Raw genomic sequence first — 23281 nt, forward strand, 5'->3', positions numbered from 1 at the left:
TCCTGTATGTGATTGGCTGCTGTGACTCACCCCTTCCCCTGTACAGCAGTGTCATGTTTTTTTGTTTATTTATTGCCCATAGAAAGGCCCATCTCCATGGTGATGTCTTTACACAACAGATATGTGTTCTACCCCTCCAAGTGTGACAGGTGGACAGTCACAGAGACCCATGCTGTGTGTGGATCAGGGCTGGGCTGGGTGGACAGTACACATGGACATCTCATAATAATATGGTCCTGCAAACCTAGGGATTCTATTGTGTGGATGCTGAATAGGCATCCTGGTTTGGTAGATGATTATTATTGCAGACTGGGTGTTTTAGGAGTATCACCAATCCTTTTCAAATGCTAAGTGTGCCATTGACATGGAGAGGGATTTATTCTGTGGCTCCTATGAATAAACTCTGATGTGTGTGTCTCAGTGCTATAAAAAACAGTGTTTGTGACAGTCTTGATGAAATGAAAGCACACTACATGAGGAAATGGGCCATGTTGACTTTGTCACAGATTCAGCTGCGTCAATAATCTGATATATAGATAGAGGGACAGAAGGATAGCTTGATGTATGGTCTAGGCCTATAAATCAAGAAGATGTCATGTTGACAGGGCGAAAGAGAATTGGTCAGAGGACAGCGAGATTGAGTATAAAGTGCAGTGAGAGCGAGGGAGAGAGCTGAGAGATTGCAACAGTAATCCCCTGGCCATCTGTTGCTCTGTCTCACTCGGTCTCTGTTTCTCTCTGCTCTCTGGTCTGCTTTCCCGCCCATAAGCTCCACCTGATCAGCTCCAGTGCAGTGTGTAAATACAGAACAATAGAAGCCTCTGACCCTGCTCTTCTCTTCCTGTCTCCCTGTACCGCCTGACAACACTCCCTAGGCATGCGTGGCCGGAGTAAGCAGTGTGTCCGTCCCATCCACAATGTGGTCACGTGACTTGCTTCCTCTGACCCCAATTTAAGGGTTACCAGTACTAATCCTCCGAGCTGAGTAACAATCGCAAGCCAGGCAGGCGTCCAGTGGATTCACTGGTGGAAATCCCTTAACTCAATATTCAAATGCACCTTGTGCTGGGCTGCTGTCAACTCCCAAACGTATCTTAAAATTTGACTGGATGTGAACAATGATATAGTTTGTATGTAGTATTCTTATTGGACCTTTTTTCTGTCTTATCATTTTATTACTCTGCTGCTGTGTTTCCAGTCTACTAAAACTAATCTTCAATTATATGTAGCCAATTGTTTCCTTTTACTGCTTTGGTTACAGTTAGGGTTCTTTTGTTGTTCCTATCATTTGGTAAAGAAACAAAGCTATGGTCAGACATCAGGTGAGCACACAGTAGAGCAGATTAGTAAACAGTAGGTTGATAGGGGAACTGAGCAACTGCCCCTGGCCAAACACTGATGGCTTCCTCCAGTCACAAAGATGGACGGCTGAGCAGAAGAGCGATAAGAATCAGTTTCCATCATAATGGCCCCTCGCTTTATGGCCCTCTGCTCTGTTCGCCTCCGCTTACAATGACGTCAGCTTGATTGGGACATCATGCCTGCCGTCGTGCCAGCTCAGGCCAGAGTCACAGTCTGGTGGCCTAGAAGAGCCTCTCTGGAAACACTGACGTCACACTCCTGACCCTCTGCTTTTCCACTGCTCCCTTTCCTATTTTCGCAGAGCCAGTGGGAGAATCGCAATTGGATTTCCTTGGTTCCTCCAAGAGGAAAGATGGAAATAAATGAGCTTGTATGAAATGACTCTTCTGTAGCGCGTCATCATCAGCAAAATGTCAATTACAGAAGTGGAATCCCAAAATAATGTGTAATAATGTGTAATAAGTGACGAATGTAGCTAGTTGTGCTAGACTTTTTATATATAGAAGGATAAGTAGGGTATCAATTTGTGCGCATGCTTTTCTTATCTGAGAAAACGACAGCAGTTTCAAAGGGAGTGTGGTGGATTACAAACTCTTCCGTGGTAGGATACACCTGAACATACTCCCCCACAGGAGGCAATCTAGGAGAGGAGCAAATTCCTCCGGTCACCTATTAACTAATTGATGCTCTCCAACACATGGCGACCGCTTGTCGGTTTCCGGGTCCTGGAGGAAGGAGGAGTCGGAGTGGACAGACCTTTGCCCATTTGAAAATATCTCCGTGTGTGTAGAGAATGGAAGATGGCAGGTGCATTTTGAAAGCGCTCTCTCCTCTACCTCCTCCATTTCCCTCCTTGGGGTCGTCTCTTTGCCACATTGTTGCTGGGGAGATTAAGAGGCTAACTAAGATGGGCAAATAAATAGAGCCACACTCACTTGGGCTGCATGTTATTCTAGCTGTGTACAGAGCGAGAGAGGGGGAAGAGCTGTACGTGCTGATATTAAAATCATGTAGAGTCCGCTCCTGTCACTCACCGCCACCCGATCCTGCCCATCTGCCATCCCAGCCCTGTCGTTTAGTCGCTGGTACATAAGGCTGAAGCAGCATTCACAATTAATCCCCTCTAAACCGTCTTTCAAATCCATAACCCTTATTGTATAGATACAGGAAATGTCTAAAGTCAGCCAGGTCTAAAAATACACGAGTGCACTAGATGTTGTTTTTATGCTCTCGTTGTTCACATAGTAGATGAAAAGAGAATTTGCTAATTGTTTTGTTTTATAAACATCTGGTAGGCTTAGCATCATATCATTGCCCTTGTTGTATGTTACATTCTGCTTTGTGATACCTATATTTCGTGTAGATTAATCCGCCATTCAACCAATGACTATCTTTTCACCATTCTGATGTGTTTCACACACCTTACACTGGAATGATGGGTATGACTTTGACTTTCTGCGAACTGAAGGTCATTAGGTCAACATTAGGCTATTCCTAGACATGTGAAGTATCTTCATGTCTAGAAGAGCTTCCAGGCTTCTGTCATAATGGTCCATTTTAAGTTAAAAAATTAATAAAAAATATTGCAGGGGAAGTGTGGTGAAACTAATTCCGTCTGAATTGTCCACTGGAAAAACGGACATGCTGTGGTAACATTTATATAACCAACGTTCTATAGTAATACTAGGCCTGTGTGAATAGGATTCAGGGCTCTCCATATTCCAGTCTATCAGGGTTTTGTCCAGGCAAAGGTTGGGATTATGGCTCCAATGCCAGAGAACGTAGCCCTCCCAGATAGGCTAAGTCAGTACGGGAGTGGATTGTGTATTATGGGATTTGACTGTGAAAGATTACAGCAAAGAGGTCAATATGAAAGTGTGGCCTGACAGAGTAGTGGTAAATTTACATTTACATCTGAATATTTACATGAGAACTTGATAACCTTGTAACATGTTATTTTAACTCCTTTCTATGATGTTCAATGGTGTATTGAAACATCATGGTTTCTTTTGGTTTTAAAATATTGATGATTTCAGCCTTGCTGTTCTCCATCGGAATAACTAATCAGTTTTTATGAAAGTATCCCACGTCTTTAGGGTTTAGCTAAAAATTTTTTTTTAGTATTTAGTGATTGTCTAAAATGTGAGAGGCTGGTGTTTTCTGCTGCTAGGTTGAGGTTGAGAGGATATTGTAATGCTGATGCTCACTCATACAGACATCACCTGGATGGCCAGGTCTCACCCTTAACAGATTCCTACTCGATGCTTCATCAACACGTGCTCTATCTGTTGGTCTACATACATTATTAATTCATTTTTCAGGCCTCACCTACACATGTCATGTGCTCTTTTTTTCTGTGGTTGTGGTTGATTGGTGTTTGTGTGACTGGTTCCTGGTCCCTGATTCACCAATTGGCATGCACTGCTGGGTTACACTCAGCATGATGGATCTGACTGCAGCCTCTCAGGGGATGCCATTGAGGAGACATGAAGTGACCACGGGATCACAGTCATTGTACACAATGTAGTCTACAGCAATTTGTTTCTGATAAAGCTGTGTGATATCTCTGAAGTAAGTCATGAGCAGGGATACTGACTTGCTGTTTCTTTAAAAATGAAAAATAAAAACACATCTGACATTTCTAATGGTTATTTTATGTTTCTTTTTCAGTAAAGAAAGCCAAGCTACATGGATCACGGGGTAAGTCCTTAAACTCTTTAGTTTGGTGTTATGTCTTTGAATGTTGTCCCAAACTAGGACCTTGTGGGTGTGTCATAAATATGTTAGCTATTTTGACAGTGGGAGTTATGGGCAGAACACCTGGCGTTAGCGTAATAAACGCAACAAATAAGTTATACGTCTGATGGTTTGACCACTCACTGGCCAATGAAAACCTGCTCCGAAGCTTTTTGAGGTTGTAATAAACAGAGCATTGTCTGTTTTCTACCTACAAATACAGCGGGGAGAACAAGTATTTGATACACTGCCAAATTTGCAGGTTTTCCTACTTACAAAGCATGTAGAGGTCAAATGTTTTATCATAGGTACACTTCAACTGTGAGAGACGGAATCTAAAACAAAAATCCAGAAAATCACATTGTATGATTTTTAAGTAATTCATTTGTATTTTATTGCATGACATAAGTATTTGATCACCTACTAACCAGTAAGAATTCCGGATCTCACAGACATGCAGTTTTTCTTTAAGAAGCCCTCCTGTTCTCCACTCATTACCTGTATTAACTGCACCTGTTTGAACTCGTTACCTGTATAAGAGACACCTGTCCACACACTCAATCAAACAGACTCCAACCTCTCCACAATGGCCAAGACCAGGGAGCTGTGTAAGGACATCAGGGATAAAATTGTAGACCTGCACAAGGCGGGGATGGGCTACAGGACAACGGGCAAGCAGCTTGGTGAGAAGGCAACAACTGTTGGTGCAATTATTAGAAAATGGAAGAAGTTCAAGATGACGGTCAATCACCCTCGGTCTGGGGCTCCATGCAAGATCTCACCTCATAGGGCATCAATGATCATGAGGAAGGTGAGGGATCAGCCCAGTACTACTCGGCAGGACCTGATCAATGACCTGAAGAGAGCTGGGACCACAGTCTCAAAGAAAACCATTAGTAACACACTACGCCGTCATGGATTAAAATCCTGCAGCGCACGCAAGGTCCCCCTGCTCAAGCCAGCGCATGTCCAGGCCCATCTGAAGTTTGCCAATTACCATCTGGATGATCCAGAGAAGGAATGGGAGAAGGTCATGTTTTCAGATGAGACAAAAATAGAGCTTTTTGGTGTAAACTCCACTTGCCGTGTTTGGAGGAAGAAGAAGGATGAGTACAACCCCCAAGAACACCATCCCAACAGTGAAGCATGGCGGTGGAAACATAATTCTTTGGGGATGCTTTTCTGCAAAGGGGACAGGACGACTGCACCGTTTTGAGGGGAGGATGGATGAGGCCATGTATCGTGAGATCTTGGCCAACAACCTCCTTCCCTCAGTAAGAGCATTGAAGATGGGTCGTGGCTGGGTATTCCAGCATGAAAACGACCCGAAACACACAGCCAGGGCAACTAAGGAGTAGCTCCGTAAGAAGCATCTCAGGGTCCTGGAGTGGCCTAGCCAGTCTCCAGACCTGAGCCCAATAGAACATTTTTGAAGGGAGCTGAAAGTCCGTATTACCCAGCGACAGCCCCAAAACCTGAAGGATCTGGAGAAGGTCTGTATGGAGGAGTGGGCCAAAATCCCTGCTGCAGTGTGTGCAAACCTGGTCAAGAACTACAGGAAATGTATGATCTCTGTAATTGCAAACAAAGGTTTCTGTACCAAATATTAAGTTCTGCTTTTCTGATGTATCAAATACCTATGTCATGCAATAAAATGAAAATTAATTACTTAAAAATCATACAATGTGATTTTTCTAGTTTTTTGTTTTAGTTTCCGTCTCTCACAGTTGAAGTGTACCTATGATAAAAATTAGACCTACATGCTTTGTAAGTAGGAAAACCTGCAAAATCGGCAGTGAATCAAATACTTGTTCTCCCAACTGTATAGCTGTCTTTTGAACGGTTTAAGCTACAAAATATTATGACTCCATCACTGAAAGATAAGACTCGCAGGAACACGTATTGCCTGATGATCTCATGAATTTCCCAAGATCTTTTTGATGCATTTGTCACTGCAAACCATACTTCCATATGATTGAAGTACTGTCAAAAGTACTGTCAGACTGATTTAGCACTGGTGCACGTTTTTAAGGACACACCTCAGATATTGCCATCCCTCCATCCTCAGCTCAAGCGAGCACATAAAACAGGTAAATTACCAATCCTGCTGCAAGGGTTGGAAAATAGCAGAGCACCGGTTTTAACAAGTATAAATGACCAACAAGTGTGTTTGACAATTGCCGGCCTAAAAATAGAGGTATTACCGAGGTATTTGGAAATGGCCACGGGATGATTTTCTATACTGTCAATGCCATTGAAACAATTTATTTGAAGCTTTCATTACTTTTGAATATTTGTAGTTACTTATTAAGTAAATACCTGCAGTGAACTTGTGCGATCGTTGGAGATAAAGGTGGTTGCGTTCTTCATTTCACCTGTCACATTTTACATTATGAAGCTTACCGGTAGTCTCCAGTCTAGGGCTGTCCCGACTAAAAAAAATCTTGGTCCAATCAATTGGTCAATTTTTAAACATGTATTTTTCCATATAGAGACACCCTGTGTTTTTAACTTCTTGGCGCACCCATCCCTTTAGAGGAATCATTTTCGTCAACATCCGCTGAATTGCAGAGCGTCAAATTTAAATTACTAAAAATATTTAATTTTCATGAAATCACAAATGCAATATAGCAAAACACAGGTTAGCTTGTTAATCCACCTGGTGTGTCAGATTTCAAAAAAGCTTTACAGCAAAAGCTATCTAAGCTTTTATGTTAGGACATCTCTCTCAGCAGACAAAACATTACAAACAGCTAGCAGCAAAGTAGATTGGTCACGAAAGTCAGAAAAGCAATAGAATGAATCGCTTACCTTTGATCTTCGGATGTTTACACTCACGAGACTCCCAGTTACACAAATGTTCCTTTTGTTCGATAAAGATTATTTTTATATCCAAAAAACTCAATTTGTTTGGCGCGTTTCGTTCAGAAATCCACAGGCTCGTGCAGGTCATGACAGCAGACAAATTCCAAATAGTATCAGTAAAGTTTGTAGAAACATGTCAAACGTTTCTTATAATCAATCCTCAGGTTGTTTTTACAATAAATAATCAATAATATTTCAACCGGACCCTAGCTTTGTCAATAGGAGAGAGAGAGAGAGTGTCTGCTCCAAGCTGTTGTACATGCAAAACTCTGCTGGCACCCAGCCATCCACTGATGCGATGTGATCGTTCTCGCTAATTTTTCAGAATAAAAGCCTGAAACTATGTCTTAAGACTGTTCACACCATGTGGAAGCCATATGAAAAGGAATCTGGTTGACATCCCTTTAAATGGAGGGAAGACATGCAATGGAACAGGGAGATTCGTTTCTCTTAGGCACTTCCTGGTTGGATTTTCCTCAGGTTTTCGCCTGCAATATCAGTTCTGTTATGCTCACAGACAATGTTTTGACAGTTTTGAAACTTTAGAGTGTTTTCTATCCTAATCTGACAATTATATGCATATTCTAGATTCTGGGCCTGAGAAATAGGCAGTTTCATTTGGGTAAATTTTCATCCAAACATCAAAATACTGCCCCCTACACTCAACAGGTTAATGAAATCAACTAATGCATTGAGCTTGTCTGATGCTTAAAGCTTACGGTTTGATGAAATAAGACAAACGCCTCATGAGGGCGCCAGAGATCTAGATAACCAGAAGAAAAAAACGTAACCTGACCCAACTATTCTCCTCCAGCTCCTGCTGGCTTTCGCAGATTCTGCTATTACTCTCCTGAAGTTGCTTGTAATGCGCTACACGAGGAGTTCAAATCAAATCAAATCAAATCAAATTTTATTTGTCACATACACATGGTTAGCAGATGTTAATGCGAGTGTAGCGAAATGCTTGTGCTTCTAGTTCCGACAATGCAGTAATAACAAGTAATCTAACTAACAATTCCAAAACTACTGTCTTGTACACAGTGTAAGGGGATAAAGAATATGTACATAAGGATATATGAATGAGTGATGGTACAGAGCAGTATAGGCAAGATACAGTAGATGGTATCGGGTACAGTATGTACAAATGAGATGAGTATGTAAACAAAGTGGCATAGTGTAGTATAAAGTGGCTAGTGATACATGTATTACATAAGGATACCGTCGATGATATAGAGTACAGTATATACGTATGCATATGAGATGAATAATGTAGGGTAAGTAACATTTATATAAGGTAGCATTGTTTAAAGTGGCTAGTGATATATTTACATCATTTCCCATCAATTCCCATTATTAAAGTGGCTGGAGTTGAGTCAGTGTCAGTGTGTTGGCAGCAGCCACTCAGTGTTAGTGGTGGCTGTTTAACAGTCTGATGGCCTTGAGATAGAAGCTGTTTTTCAGTCTCTCGGTCCCAGCTTTGATGCACCTGTACTGACCTCGCCTTCTGGATGATAGCGGGGTGAACAGGCAGTGGCTCGGGTGGTTGATGTCCTTGATGATCTTTATGGCCTTCCTGTGACATCGGGTGGTGTAGGTGTCCTGGAGGGCAGGTAGTTTGCCCCCGGTGATGCGTTGTGCAGACCTCACTACCCTCTGGAGAGCCTTACGGTTGAGGGCGGTGCAGTTGCCATACCAGGCGGTGATACAGCCCGCCAGGATGCTCTCGATTGTGCATCTGTAGAAGTTTGTGAGTGCTTTTGGTGACAAGCCGAATTTCTTCAGCCTCCTGAGGTTGAAGAGGCGCTGCTGCGCCTTCTTCACGATGCTGTCTGTGTGAGTGGACCAATTCAGTTTGTCTGTGATGTGTATGCCGAGGAACTTAAAACTTGCTACCCTCTCCACTACTGTTCCATCGATGTGGATAGGGGGGTGTTCCCTCTGCTGTTTCCTGAAGTCCACAATCATCTCCTTAGTTTTGTTGACGTTGAGTGTGAGGTTATTTTCCTGACACCACACTCCGAGGGCCCTCACCTCCTCCCTGTAGGCCGTCTCGTCGTTGTTGGTAATCAAGCCTACCACTGTTGTGTCGTCCGCAAACTTGATGATTGAGTTGGAGGCGTGCGTGGCCACGCAGTCGTGGGTGAACAGGGAGTACAGGAGAGGGCTCAGAACGCACTCTTGTGGGGCCCCAGTGTTGAGGATCAGCGGGGAGGAGATGTTGTTGCCTACCCTCACCACCTGGGGGCGGCCCGTCAGGAAGTCCAGTACCCAGTTGCACAGGGCGGGGTCGAGACCCAGGGTCTCGAGCTTGATGACGAGCTTGGAGGGTACTATGGTGTTGAATGCCGAGCTGTAGTCAATGAACAGCATTCTCACATAGGTATTCCTCTTGTCCAGATGGGTTAGGGCAGTGTGGTTGAGATTGCATCGTCTGTGGACCTATTTGGGCGGTAAGCAAATTGGAGTGGGTCTAGGGTGTCAGGTAGGGTGGAGGTGATATGGTCCTTGACTAGTCTCTCAAAGCACTTCATGATGACGGAAGTGAGTGCTACGGGGCGGTAGTCGTTTAGCTCAGTTACCTTAGCTTTCTTGGGAACAGGAACAATGGTGGCCCTCTTGAAGCATGTGGGAACAGCAGACTGGTATAGGGATTGATTGAATATGTCCGTAAACACACCGGCCAGCTGGTCTGCGCATGCTCTGAGGGCGCGGCTGGGGATGCCGTCTGGGCCTGCAGCCTTGCGAGGGTTAACACGTTTAAATGTCTTACTCACCTCGGCTGCAGTGAAGGAGAGACCGCATGTTTTCGTTGCCGGCCGTGTCAGTGGCACTGTATTGTCCTCAAAGCGGGCAAAAAAGTTGTTTAGTCTGCCTGGGAGCAGGACATCCTGGTCCGTGACTGGGCTGGATTTCTTCCTGTAGTCCGTGATTGACTGTAGACCCTGCCACATGCCTCTTGTGTCTGAGCCGTTGAATTGAGATTCTACTTTGTCTCTGTACTGACGCTTAGCTTGTTTGATAGCCTTGCGGAGGGAATAGCTGCACTGTTTGTTTTCGGTCATGTTACCAGACACCTTCCCCTGATTAAAAGCAGTGGTTCGCGCTTTCAGTTTCACGCGAATGCTGCCATCAATCCACGGTTTCTGGTTAGGGAATGTTTTAATCGTTGCTATGGGAACGACATCTTCAACGCACGTTCTAATGAACTCACACACCGAATCAGCGTATTCGTCAATGTTGTTGTCTGACGCAATACGAAACATGTCCCAGTCCACGTGGTGGAAGCAGTCTTGGAGTGTGGAGTCAGCTTGGTCGGACCAGCGTTGGACAGACCTCAGCGTGGGAGCCGCTTGTTTTAGTTTCTGTCTGTAGGCAGGGATCAACAAAATGGAGTCGTGGTCAGCTTTTCCGAAAGGGGGGCGGGGCAGGGCCTTATATGCGTCGCGGAAGTTAGAGTAACAATGATCCAAGGTCTTTCCACCCCTGGTTGCGCAATCGATATGCTGATAAAATTTAGGGAGTCTTGTTTTCAGATTAGCCTTGTTAAAATCCCCAGCTACAATGAATGCAGCCTCCGGATGAATGTTTTCCAGTTTGCAAAGAGTTAAATAAAGTTCGTTCAGAGCCATCGATGTGTCTGCTTGGGGGGGGATGTATACGGCTGTGATTATAATCGAAGAGAATTCTCTTGGTAGATAATGCGGTCTACATTTGATTGTGAGGAATTCTAAATCAGGTGAACAGAAGGATTTGAGTTCCTGTATGTTTCTTCCATCACACCATGTCACGTTAGTCATAAGGCATACGCCGCCGCCCCTCTTCTTACCAGAAAGTTGTTTGTTTCTGTCTGCGCGATGTGTGGAGAAACCCATTGGCTGCACCGCTTCGGATAGAGTCTCTCCAGTGAGCCACGTTTCCGTGAAGCAAAGAACGTTACAGTCTCTGATGTCCCTCTGGAATGCTACCCTTGCTCGGATTTCATCAACCTTGTTGTCAAGAGACTGGACATTGGCAAGAAGAATGCTAGGGAGTGGTGCACGATGTGCCCGTCTCCGGAGTCTGACCAGAAGACCGCCTCGTTTCCCTCTTTTTCGAAGTTGTTTTTTTTTTGGGTCGCTGCATGGAATCCACTCAGTTGTCCTGTTTGTAAGGCAGAACACAGGATCCGCGTCGCGAAAAACATATTCTTGGTAGTACTGATGGTGAGTTGATGCTGATCTTATATTCAGTAGTACCTCCCGAGTGGTGCAGTGGTCTACGGCACTGCATCTCAGTGCTAGCTGTGCCACTAGAGATTCTGGGTTCGAGTCCAGGCTCTGTCGCAGCTGGCCATGCCCGGTCGCTGCATGGAATCCACTCAGTTGTCCTGTTTGTAAGGCAGAACACAGGATCCGCGTCGCGAAAAACATATTCTTGGTAGTACTGATGGTGAGTTGATGCTGATCTTATATTCAGTAGTACCTCCCGAGTGGTGCAGTGGTCTACGGCACTGCATCTCAGTGCTAGCTGTGCCACTAGAGATTCTGGGTTCGAGTCCAGGCTCTGTCGCAGCTGGCCATGCCCGGGAGACCCATAGGGCGGCACACAATTGGCCCAGCGTTGTTCAGGTTAAGGGAGGGTTTGGCCCGCAGGGATGGCCTTGTCCCAGTGTGCACTAGCGACTTCTGTGGTGGGCCGGGTGCAGTGCACGCTGACACGGTTGCTAAGTGTACAGTGCTTCCTCCAACACATTGGTGCTGCTGACTTCTGAGTTAAGTGGGGATTTGCAGCAGTGCGGCTTGGTTTGGTTTTGTTTCGGGGGATGCACAGCTCTCGACCTTTGCCTTTCCTGAGTCCGTATTGGAGGTGCAGCGACAAGACTCCAACTACCAATTGGATACCACAAAATTGGGAAGAGAAAGGGGTAAACTTTTTTTGCCAACACCTCTCTGCAACGAATTTGAAACTTTGTATCAACTATTAAGTTGGGTCCAGTCATGATGCTTGTGCTAGCGAACTTGCAACATTGTATAAAATATTCTGGGCACTCAGTTTCCTGCGCCAGTGACCTCGGGACAGACACAGCTCTAGGCTATTTGTGCAAGGGATAAGAAGCAGTGCTTGACTTGGGCAGGAACCTCAAATTTTCTACTGCTTGAGCTCCTGTTCCTCTTATAGAATATTAGCTCAAAAGTATTGTGGATCTCCTGCACCTAAATATAAACAGTACCAGCACCCAAAATGAGTACCAAAACCTATTTCAGTCCAAGTCCAGCTGTTCTGGATGATTGAGTGATAACGCTCTCGGTAGCCGATGTGAGCAAGGCCTTTAAACAGGTTAACATTTACAAAGCCGCAGGGCCAGATGGATTACCAGGGCGTGTACTCAAAGCATGCTCTGACCAACTGGCAAGTGTCTTCACTGACATTTTCAACCTCTCCCTGACAGTCTGTAATACCTACATGTTTCAAGCAGACCACCATAGTCCCTGTGCCCAAAGAAGCGAAGGTAACCTACCTAAATGATTACCGCCCCGTGGCACTCATGTCGGTAGCCATGAAGTGCTTTGAAAGACTTGTCATGGCTCACATCAACAGCATCTCCCGGATACCCTAGACCCACTCCAATTCGAATACAGCCCCAACAGATCCACAGATGTCGCAATCTCAATCGCACTACACACTGCCCGTTCCCACCTGGTCAAAAGGAACACCTATGTAAGAATGCTGTTCATTGACAACAGCTCAGCGTTCAACACCATAGTGCCCACGAAGCTCATCACTAAGCTAAGGACCCTGGGACTAAACACCTCCCGCTGCAACTGGATCCTGGACTTCCTGACTGGCCACCCCCAGGTGGTAAGAGTAGGTAACAACACGTCTGCCGCGCTGATCCTCAACACTGGGGCCCCTCAGGGGTGTGTACTTAGTCCCCTCCTGTAATCCCTGTTCACCCACGACTGCGTGGCCAAATACAACTCCAAAACCCTTAAGTTTGCAGATGACACAACAGTGGTAGGCCTGATCACTGACAACGATGAGAGCCTATAGGGAACAGGTCAGAGAACTGGCCGTGTGGTGCCAGGACAACAACCTCTAACTCTGTGTGTGCAAGACAAAAGGAGTTGATCGTGGACTACAGGAAAAGGCGGGCTGAACAGGTCCCCATTTAACATCGATGGGGCTGTCGTGCAGCGGGTTGAGAGTTTCAAGTTCCACATCACCAACAAACTATTATGGTCCAAACATACCAAGACAGTCGTCAAGATGGCACGACAAAACCTATTCCCCCTCAGGAGACTGAAAAGATTTGGCATGGGTCCTCAGATCCTCAAGTTTCTCCAGCTGCACCATCGAGAGTATCCTGACCGATTGCATCACTGCCTGGTATGGGAACTGCTTGGCATCTGACCGTAAGGCGCTAAAGAGGGTATTGAGTATAGCCCATTACATCACTGGGGCCAAGCTTCAAGCTGTATAATAGGCCGTGTCAGAGGAAAGCCCATAACATTGTCAGAGACTCCAGTCACCCAAGTCGTAGACTGTTTTCTCTGCTGCCGCACGGCAAGTAGTGCCGGGGCATCAAGTCTAGGACCAAATGGCTCCTTGGCAACTTTCTACCCCCAAGCCATAATACTGCAGAACAATTAATCAAATGCCCCCCCCCTTGTTTTGTACACTGTTACTTGCTGTTTGTTATCTATGCATAGTCACTTCACCCCTACCTACATACCAACAAATTACCTAACCTGTAACCCCGCACATTGACTCTGTACCGGTACCCCCTGTGTATATAGCCTCGTTATTGTGTTTTTATTCTTGATTTATTTTTATATATATATATATATATATATATATATATATTTTTCTTAACTCTTATTGAACTGTACTGTTGGTTACGGGCTTGTATGTAAGCGTTTCACGGCAAGGTCTACACTTGATGTATTCGGCGCACGTGACAAAGTTTGATTTTGATAAGAACTAGTCAGGTAGGCCTATTTTATTAGGTTTCTGGATGAGAGCATGACATTTTTCTCTTTTTAAACAGTGGTTATCGAAAGGGAGAGCTGGAAAGATTTTTCAAATACATAGATGGACTATTGTAATTCTCAATGGATGTAAAAACATACATGCTTGCTGTTTTGAAGTGAAGAAAGCATTACTTTGCGAAACTCCATAGGTCATTAGTGGTGGTGCGTAAAGCCAATTTAGAAAGACTCAGATCCCCAAATGGGCGCATTTTATATGCCTACATTTGCACCTATATGCCTATTTCTATGTGTGTGCGTCCTTACACATCATTGACAGGAGCGTTCCGAACAAAAGACAATGACTAAATTGACAACTTGTAAATGGAATGGAATGAAATAAACCAAAACTTGTTTCTCACAAGTGTAGCATTGTTTGCTGAGTGCACAATGTTTCCACTCCTACATTGAGAACGGGAAGATTGGAATAATAATATTGAATGCATTAACAGAAATGACCATAACCAAATAAAGAAACATTGTAGATTTAAAGTTTAAATTCTTATAATTTAAATTCCTATAATTTCTGATGTACTACTGGTTATATATGTGATAGGGAATTGATATACACTAACAATCAAACGCAAACAATTCACACAATGAAGTTATGAAACAATGAATGTGCACAAATTGGCTAGAGAGCGCATTCTGGAGAGAGAAGTACATTGTGCATCTGGGTGCATGGTCAATCCAGCGTCTGAATTGGCCATGCAGCATTTATGGTGATATGACCTCGGCACAAGTTAAGGCATTCATACTTCTTGCGATTCATGGAGCAGCGCAGAGTTGTTGTCAAGGAAGTGAGTTTGTTTATACAAGATTTACCGCCCCCACCTAGTGTCAACCAATCATGTCAATGCGGAGCTATATGCAGCCCTCCGCATTGTTACAACATTTGGGGGGTGCATGGCGATGCGGTACAGAGCTGGATTTGACCTCTGCATGCCTCTGGAGGCTCCGCGATTTGCGTCACACCCTGCATATGGTGCTTCCGACCACATTTTCGGATCAAGCATAAATGGGCTTTTAGTCTAGGTCTCCGCAATGGATTAGTTCACTGAGATGGGGGTAAATATATATTTGTTTCAGTCAAGCAGTAGCAAACACTCTTGGTCAACCAACAGCCTAACGACCCAACAATCAACCGGTCGACTAATGTGCTAGGGCTATCCTAAGTCACGTTTGTTTACACACACACAACGACAAGAGACCAGAGCCTTGTGAGTCACTCACTGTGGTGCAGCACGCACCAGGTGATCTAGTTACAGTATGGAATTCACAAAATGATAGATCTTATAATTATTACCGTAACTGTCTAAAATGTGCTAAATGTTCTGCATTTGGTTTGCTAACTTAGTAGCTAGTTATATAGTCTTGCAAAATGAAACGTAACAGCAGAGAATCCCCTCCTGGATCAAGAGCCTTGCTGTCTATTTGTTTTGTATGCAGCAAACTGAGTAGAATTTTGAGTTGCTTGCATAACTTTATGAGCTGGGATGACTGTCCTGCAAATAGCTTGCATTTTGCTATGAGATTTGACATGTACTTGTTAGCATTGCTTATCTTCAGATTACAGCGGCTCAGTGGGGTTTGCCCCTTGTGTTCAGTGCCGGTGTTACTGAATATCCCAGGATGGCACAAGGTCTGTTTGACAGTCTGAAAACTGCCTAAATCTAACGTGCACAGACCTTTTGTGGGGGCATCCCAAAAAAGGTTTCCCACAACCGCGGTCACAGATTCGTTCAGCAATTAACACAAGTGGGGAAATCAGCACACTCGGATGAGTAAAGTATTTTGCAAAACTATTTTGATCTGGAATAAATTATACATTTATTAACAATAATTCCGTCAAAATAGAAGAGTAAGAAATATTATAGCCTAACATTACTGTATCCAACCCAACTCCATTTCTTGCCACTAATATGTATCCCAGTGGTTTTCAAACGTTTTGTCCCGCTATCCCCCCAAAACTATTTGGCACATGTGCATTCGGAAAGTATTCAGACCCCTTCCCCTTTTCCACATTTTGTTACGTTACAGCCTTATTCTAAAATGGATTAAAAAAAAGTTACTCATCAATCTACACACACTACCCCATAATGACAGTGAAATTGTTGGAATTGTATTCAAAATAAAACATTTTGTTAACATAAGTATTCAGACCCTTTGCTATGAGTCTCGAAATTTAGCTCAGGTGTATCCTGTTTCCATTGATCACCCTTGAGATGTTTCTACAACTTGATTGGGGTCCACCTGTGGTACGTTCAATTGATTGGACATGATTTGGGAAGGCGCATATATATATATATATATATATATATATATATATATATATATATATATATATATATATATGGTCCCACAGTTGACAGTGCATGTCAGAGCAAAAACTAAGCCATGAGGTCGAAGGAATTGTACGTCGAGTTCTGAGACGGGATTGTGTCGAGGCACAGATCCAAAAAATGTCTGCAGCGTTGAAGGTCCCCAAGAACACAGTGGCCTCCATTCTTAAATGGAAGAAGTTTGGGACCACCAAGACTCTTCCTAGAGCTGGCCTCCCGGCCAAACTGAGCAATCGAAGAAGGGCCTTGGTCAGGGAGGTGACCATGAGAAACAAGATTCTCTAGTCTGATGAAACCAAGATTGAACTCTTTGGCCTGAATGCCAAGCATCACATCTGGAGGAAACCTGGCACCATCCCAACGGTGAAACATGGTGGCAGTATCATGCTGTTGGGATGTTTTTCAAAGGCAGGGACTGGGAAACGAGTCAGGATCGAGGGAAAGATTAATGGAGAAAAGTACAGAGATCCTTTATGTAAACCAGCTCCAAGTGCTAGGCACCTCAGACTGGGTTGAAGGTTCACCTTCCAACAGGACAACAACCCTAAGTACACAGACAGGACAACGCAGGAGTGGCTTCGTGGAAGTCCCTGAGTGGCCCAGCCAGAACCCGGACTTGAACCCGGATGTGAAATCTCTGGAGAGACCTGATAATAGCTGTGCAGTGATGCTCCTCATCCAACCTGGCAGAGCTCCAAGTACAGGTGGACCAAGCTTATAGCGTCATACCCAAGAAGACTCGAGGCTGTAATCGCTGCCAATGGTGCTTCAACAAAGTACTGAGTAAAGGGTCTTTATACTTATGTAAATGTCATATTTCTATTTTTTTCTATTTTTTTAAAATACATTTGCCAGCATTTCTAGACCTGTTTTTGCTTTGTCACTACGGGGTATTGTGTATGTGTGTGTGTGTGTACATTGAAGGGAAAACTTTTATTTAATACATTTTTATAATAAGGCTATAACGTATCAAAATGTGGAAAAAGTCAAGGGGTCTGAATATTTCTGAATAAGTCCACTGTACATGCAAGTGTGCATAGGCTCACAATCGCTGCACAAATCTAGCCTGTCATTACAGCCATAAACGTTGATGCATTTTCAAAATGCAAGATCGACTAGAGAAATCTACTGTTTTACAACTGCATTTGGAGCAGAAATTCATTCATGTTTGCAGCAAATATCAACTAGGGGTATATCATGTAGCTTTTTTGGAGTCCAGGGCAAGGTAAATCATATACCCTACATTAGCAGATGTTGCAGGATTGGATGGAAAGCATGTTATGTCTGCACTGCGCCATCTTTTTGGAGTGCAGCCTGCCTGCAGAGTGCTCGTTGCCAGCTGGGAAGCCTTGTTCTTCCTTGTCGTAATACATTTGCCAGAATATGTTACGTCTTCATGCCATAATATTGAAGGCAGTGCGACTTTACAGCTGCTTATATTTAGACATGTAGCCACTCAAACTAGGCCTATGTGGAAAATGATCAATCAAATCGGCAGGTTGAGCCTCCCGGGTGGCGCAGTGGTTAAGGGCGCTGTACTGCAGCGCCAGCTGTGCCATCAGAGTCCCTGGGTTCGCGCCCAGGCTCTGTCGTAACCGGCCACGACCGGGAGGTCCGTGGGGCGACGCACAATTGGGTTAGGGAGGGATTGGTCGGTAGGGATCTCCTTGTCTCATCGCGCACCAGCGACTCCTGTGGCGGGCCGGGCGCAGTGCGCGCTAGCCAAGGTTGCCAGGTGCACGGTGTAGCCTCCGACACATTGGTGCGGCTGGCTTCCGGGTTGGATGCACGCTGTGTTAAGAAGCAGCTGTGTATCGGAGGACGCATGACATTCAGCCTTCGTCTCTTGGACACCACGAAATTGGGGAGAAAAAGGGGTAAATAAATAAATAAATAATAATAAAAACATTCGGCAGGTTGTCTATTATTGTTTTGGCAAAGATGCCTCCGAAGTATGTTTGGTCATTGGTCAACATCAACAATCAAGACGTGCAACTATTGGTTCTAAAGCGTAGATGAGAATTTAACCACGACTTGTGGGTTCTGAACAACGACAAAATGTATACAAAATAAATTAATATTTTTGGGGAAATTCTATCACCACTGAAAAGGGCACTTTGGCGGGACAAAGGGTGAAGTGCAGGTAGAGCCCTATCTGTGCACGTGCCTGCCTATGTGTGTAAACCTTAAAGCCTTCATAGCAGCTAGTCAGTTGCACCCATTTATCTTGTAGGTCAAACAGTTAAATGTGTCAGGGCGGTGATTGGTTGATTGTGTATTGCATAATCTCATGGAGCTCTGTGTCCCTGCTTCCTGCCTAGCTCTAGCCCATGTGCTTCAGGTTAGCTGCTCAGATCAGTGTTGGCTAAGTCCAAATCCCCACGCCCTCCACCTAGGCAAATCCTTCCACTGTTTGCCTTCACGCCTATCCCATAAGCCCCATGAACGTGTTCCTGGCTAGCAGTAGCTGCAGCAGTGCAGTGAGTCACTGCTGACCTTACCATGGCATCTCCCAGTGTGGTGGAACTCGCACACCTCAGGTCCTTGACTGACCCTTGTCTTGGCTAATGATCACTGACTCCCTAGACTTTATCTCCTAGAGTTGTTTGATTCTTTGTCTTAAACAGTTAAACTTTGTACTTTTTCTGGGATGTGTTGTATAGTCCTAGGTGAACAGCCTATGTCCTAGGAGGTAAGAGAGCAGTATCCCTCTGGCCCCTCCACTTGTGACAATAGCTCAGCCGCAGAGCAAACACTCCACTTCTCTGCTCAGAACAGAAGACATAAAGTCTGTTCAATCTCCTCCATTGTGCTGTGGGCTACATGTACACATTCACCTCACAGACAAGGACAGGACCAGTTTGCCAGCAGTTTGTCTTTTGTCTGTTTATTCAGTTCTATTGAGCCTGTAATCATGGCTTGACTTGTAAGCTCTGTTCTGAAAAGTTCTGTGACTTGACTGAGGTGATAGGTTAGTTGCAGAATAAACATGGACACGCATATACAGGCATACACATGCACAGCCCTTTTAATGTTTTGGTCTCTGGTCAAGTGCTTTTACCACACATTACGATTGACCTTGAATTGGCCTGGGATTTTTGCGAGGGCTTGCATCATGCTGCTTCCATATTACCTTGAAACCGGCCAATGGACTTGAGGGGTGATGCCTTTGTTTTCCTCTCTAGCAGAGTTCTGGTGCTCAGAATGGAGACTTGATACGAGGCTGCGTGGTTGATTTGAAATGTGCATGCACTGACGTTTTCCTGGAAGTATCAACGGGGTTATATAGTCCTAGAATTGGACAGAATATGGCTGTGTTTTATGGTAGTCACTGGGCAGGGGAAAGAGGATGGTGTAGCTATACTGCACGGTACAGTACGTATCTTCTGAAGCAGTGTTTGGTTGAGCTCAATGTTTTGACTACTCCATGTTAGGATAGTTTTTCAATTGCAAATTAATCCAGCTGGTCGTGCTTGACAGATTGTTGCCCAGAATACAAATATACTGTAGCTACTAGCAAATACTTACCCACCACATACATTTGTACTGTAAGCTATTCATAAAACACAACTACCCAGGTGCTTCTTGTGACAGAGGAATATGTCTCCTAACTCATACAACATTGATGAGTGGTCTTAATTTTAAATGTCAGCCTTCAAACCACACGTGTTTTTCTGACTAATTTATTGAAAAACTTAGCATGCGTTAATAATGAATGAAGGCACTTGACTAAGGCATGTGGGGTGAGTTGGAGCGACAGACAGAGGGGCTTGGTGAGCTCCCAAAGAATGGTTTAGTAACCTGGGCAGATCTTCGCTGATCAGTCTCCACACTCTGATAGTAGACCGTGAGCAATCATTTCCTGCTCGAAGCTGGACTGTCTATGCTTCTTGATGCTGGATCAAATCAAATTGTATTTGACACATGTTTCATAAACAACCTGTGTAGACTAACAATGAAATGCTTATGGGTCCTACCCAACAATGCAGTGTGAGAGAGGAAAAAAAGATGAGTTATAATAAATACACTGAGTATCGATTACTTGGCTATATACAGGGTACCAGTACAGGGGCACGAGGTAATTAAGGTAGATACAGTTGAAGTCAGAAGTGTACATACACCTTAACCAAGTACATTTAAACTCAGTTCCTCACAATTCCTGACATTTAATCCTAGTAAAAATTCCCTGTCTTAGGTCACCAGTTTATTTTAAGAATGTGAAATGTCAGAAAAATAGTGATTTACTTAAGCTTTAATTTCTTTCATCACATTCCCAGTGGGTCAGAAGTTTACATACACTCAATTAGTATTTGGTAGCATTGCCTTTAAATTGTTGAACTTGGGTCAAACACTTCGGGTAGCCTTCCACAACCTTCCCACAATAAATTGGGTGAATTTTGGCCCATTCCTCCAGACAGAGCTGGTGTAACGGAGTCAGGTTTGTAGGCCTCCTTGCTTGCACACGCATTTTCAGTTCTGCCCACAAAACAGCCCCCGTGATATGCAGCTGTTCAGGGAAGCTAGAAACCATTATACACAGGCAGTTAGAAAAGCCAAGGCTAGCTTTTTCAAGCAGAAATTTGCTTCCTGCAACACTAACTCAAAAAAGTTCTGGGACACTGTAAAGTCCATGGAGAATAAGAGCACCTCCTCCCAGCTGCCCACTGCACTGAAGATAGGAAACACTGTCACCACTGATAAATCCACCATAATTGAGAATTTCAATAAGCATTTTTCTATGGCTGGCCATGCTTTCCACCTGGCTACCCCTACCCCGGTCAACAGCACTGCACCCCCCTAAAGCAACTCGCCCAAGCCTTCCCCCATTTCTCCTTCTCCCAAATCCAGTCAGTTGATGTTCTGAAAGAGCTGCAAAATCTGGACCCCTACAAATCAGCCAGGCTAGACAATCGGGACCCTTTCTTTCTAAAATTATCTGCCGAAATTGTTGCCACCCCTATTACTAGCCTGTTCAACCTCTCTTTCGTGTCGTCTGAGATTCCCAAAGATTGGAAAGCAGCTGCGGTCATCCCCCTCTTCAAAGGGGGGGACACTCTTGACCCAAACTGCTACAGACCTATATCTATTCTACCCTGCCTTTCTAAAAAGCCAAGTCAACAAACAGATTACCGACCATTTCGAATCTCACCTTACCTTCTCTGTTACGCAATCTGGTTTCAGAGCTGGTCATGGGTGCACCTCAGCCACGCTCAAGGTCCTAAACGATATCTTAACCGCCATCGATAAGAAACATTACTGTGCAGCCGTATTCATTGATCTGGCCAAGGCTTTCGACTCTGTCAATCACCACATCCTCATCGGCAGACTCGACAGCCTTGGTTTCTCAAATGGTTGCCTCGCCTGGTTCACCAACTACTTCTCTGATAGAGTTCAGTGTGTCAAATCGGAGGGTCTGCTGTCCGGACCTCTGGCAGTCTATGGGGGTGCCACAGGGTTAAATTCTTGGACCGACTCTCTTCTCTGTATAGATCAATGATGTCGCTCTTGCTGCTGGTGAGTCTCTGATCCACCTCTACGCAGACGACACCATTCTGTATACTTCTGGCCCTTCCTTGGACACTGTGTTAACAACCCTCCAGGCAAGCTTCAATGCCATACAACTCTCCTTCCGTGGCCTCCAATTGCTCTTAAATACAAGTAAAACTAAATGCATGCTCTTCAACCGATTGCTGCCTGCACCTGCCCGCCTGTCCAATATCACTACTCTGGACGGCTCTGACTTAGAATACGTGGACAACTACAAATACCTAGATGTCTGGTTAGACTGTAAACTCTCCTTCCAGACCCACATTAAACGTCTCCAATCCAAAGTTAAATCTAGAATTGGCTTCCTATTTCGCAACAAAGCATCCTTCACTCATGCTGCCAAACATACCCTTGTAAAACTGACCATCCTACCAATCCTCGACTTCGGCGATGTCATTTACAAAATAGCCTCCAATACCCTACTCAACAAATTGGATGCAGTCTATCACAGTGCAATCTGTTTTGTCACCAAAGCCCCATATACTACCCACCATTGCGACCTGTACGCTCTCGTTGGCTGGCCCTCGCTTCATACTCGTCGCCAAACCCACTGGCGCCACGTCATCTACAAGACCCTGCTAGGTAAAGTCCCCCCTTATCTCAGCTCGCTGGTCACCATAGCATCTCCCACCTGTAGCACACGCTCCAGCAGGTATATCTCTAGTCACCCCCAAAACCAATTATTTCTTTGGCCGCCTCTCCTTCCAGTTCTCTGCTGCCAATGACTGGAACAAACTACAAAAATCTCTGAAACTGGAAACACTTATCTCCCTCACTAGCTTTAAGCACCAACTGTCAGAGCCGATTACTGCACCTGTACATAGCCCACCTATAATTTATCCCAAACATCTACCTCTTTCCCTACTGTATTTATTTTATTTATTTATTAATTTTGCTCCTTTGCACCCCATTATTTTTATTTCTACTTTGCACATTCTTCCACTGCAAATCTACCATTCCAGTGTTTTACTTGCTATATTGTATTTACTTTGCCACCATGGCCTTTTTTTGCCTTTACCTCCCTTATCTCACCTCATTTGCTCACATCGTATATAGACTTGTTTATACTGTATTATTGACTGTATGTTTGTTTTACTCCATTTTGTAACTGTCGTTGTATGTGTCGACTGATTTGCTTTATCTTGGCCAGGTCGCAATTGTAAATGAGAACTTGTTCTCAACTTGCCTACCTGGTTAAATAAATGTGAAATAAAAAAATGTTCTATAGGATTGAGGTCAGGGCTTTGTGATGGCCACTTCAATACCTTGACTTTGTTGTCCTTAAGCCATTTTGCCACAACTTTATGAAGTATGCTTGGGGTCATTGTCCATCACCTGCAGCAAAGCACCCCCACAACATGATGCTGCCACCCCAGTGCTTCACAGTTGATGCTGTTCTTCAGCTTGCAAGCATCCACCTTT

The 23281-nt window shown here is 44.4% G+C and overlaps 1 protein-coding gene across 1 annotated transcript in view; it reads left to right on the top strand.

Moving 5' to 3' along the window:
- The window catches only part of LOC118964586 (protein unc-13 homolog B-like), a 60568-nt gene that overhangs the window by 2450 nt on the left and 34837 nt on the right, over nt 1–23281 (top strand). The window contains exon 2 of the mRNA XM_036977348.1: nt 4033–4062. Within this exon, the coding sequence (XP_036833243.1) occupies nt 4033–4062 (30 nt within the window). The remainder of the gene's footprint in view (nt 1–4032; nt 4063–23281) is intronic.

Source organism: Oncorhynchus mykiss, chromosome 5 (assembly GCF_013265735.2).
Source record: "Oncorhynchus mykiss isolate Arlee chromosome 5, USDA_OmykA_1.1, whole genome shotgun sequence".
Classification (NCBI taxonomy): domain Eukaryota; kingdom Metazoa; phylum Chordata; class Actinopteri; order Salmoniformes; family Salmonidae; genus Oncorhynchus; species Oncorhynchus mykiss.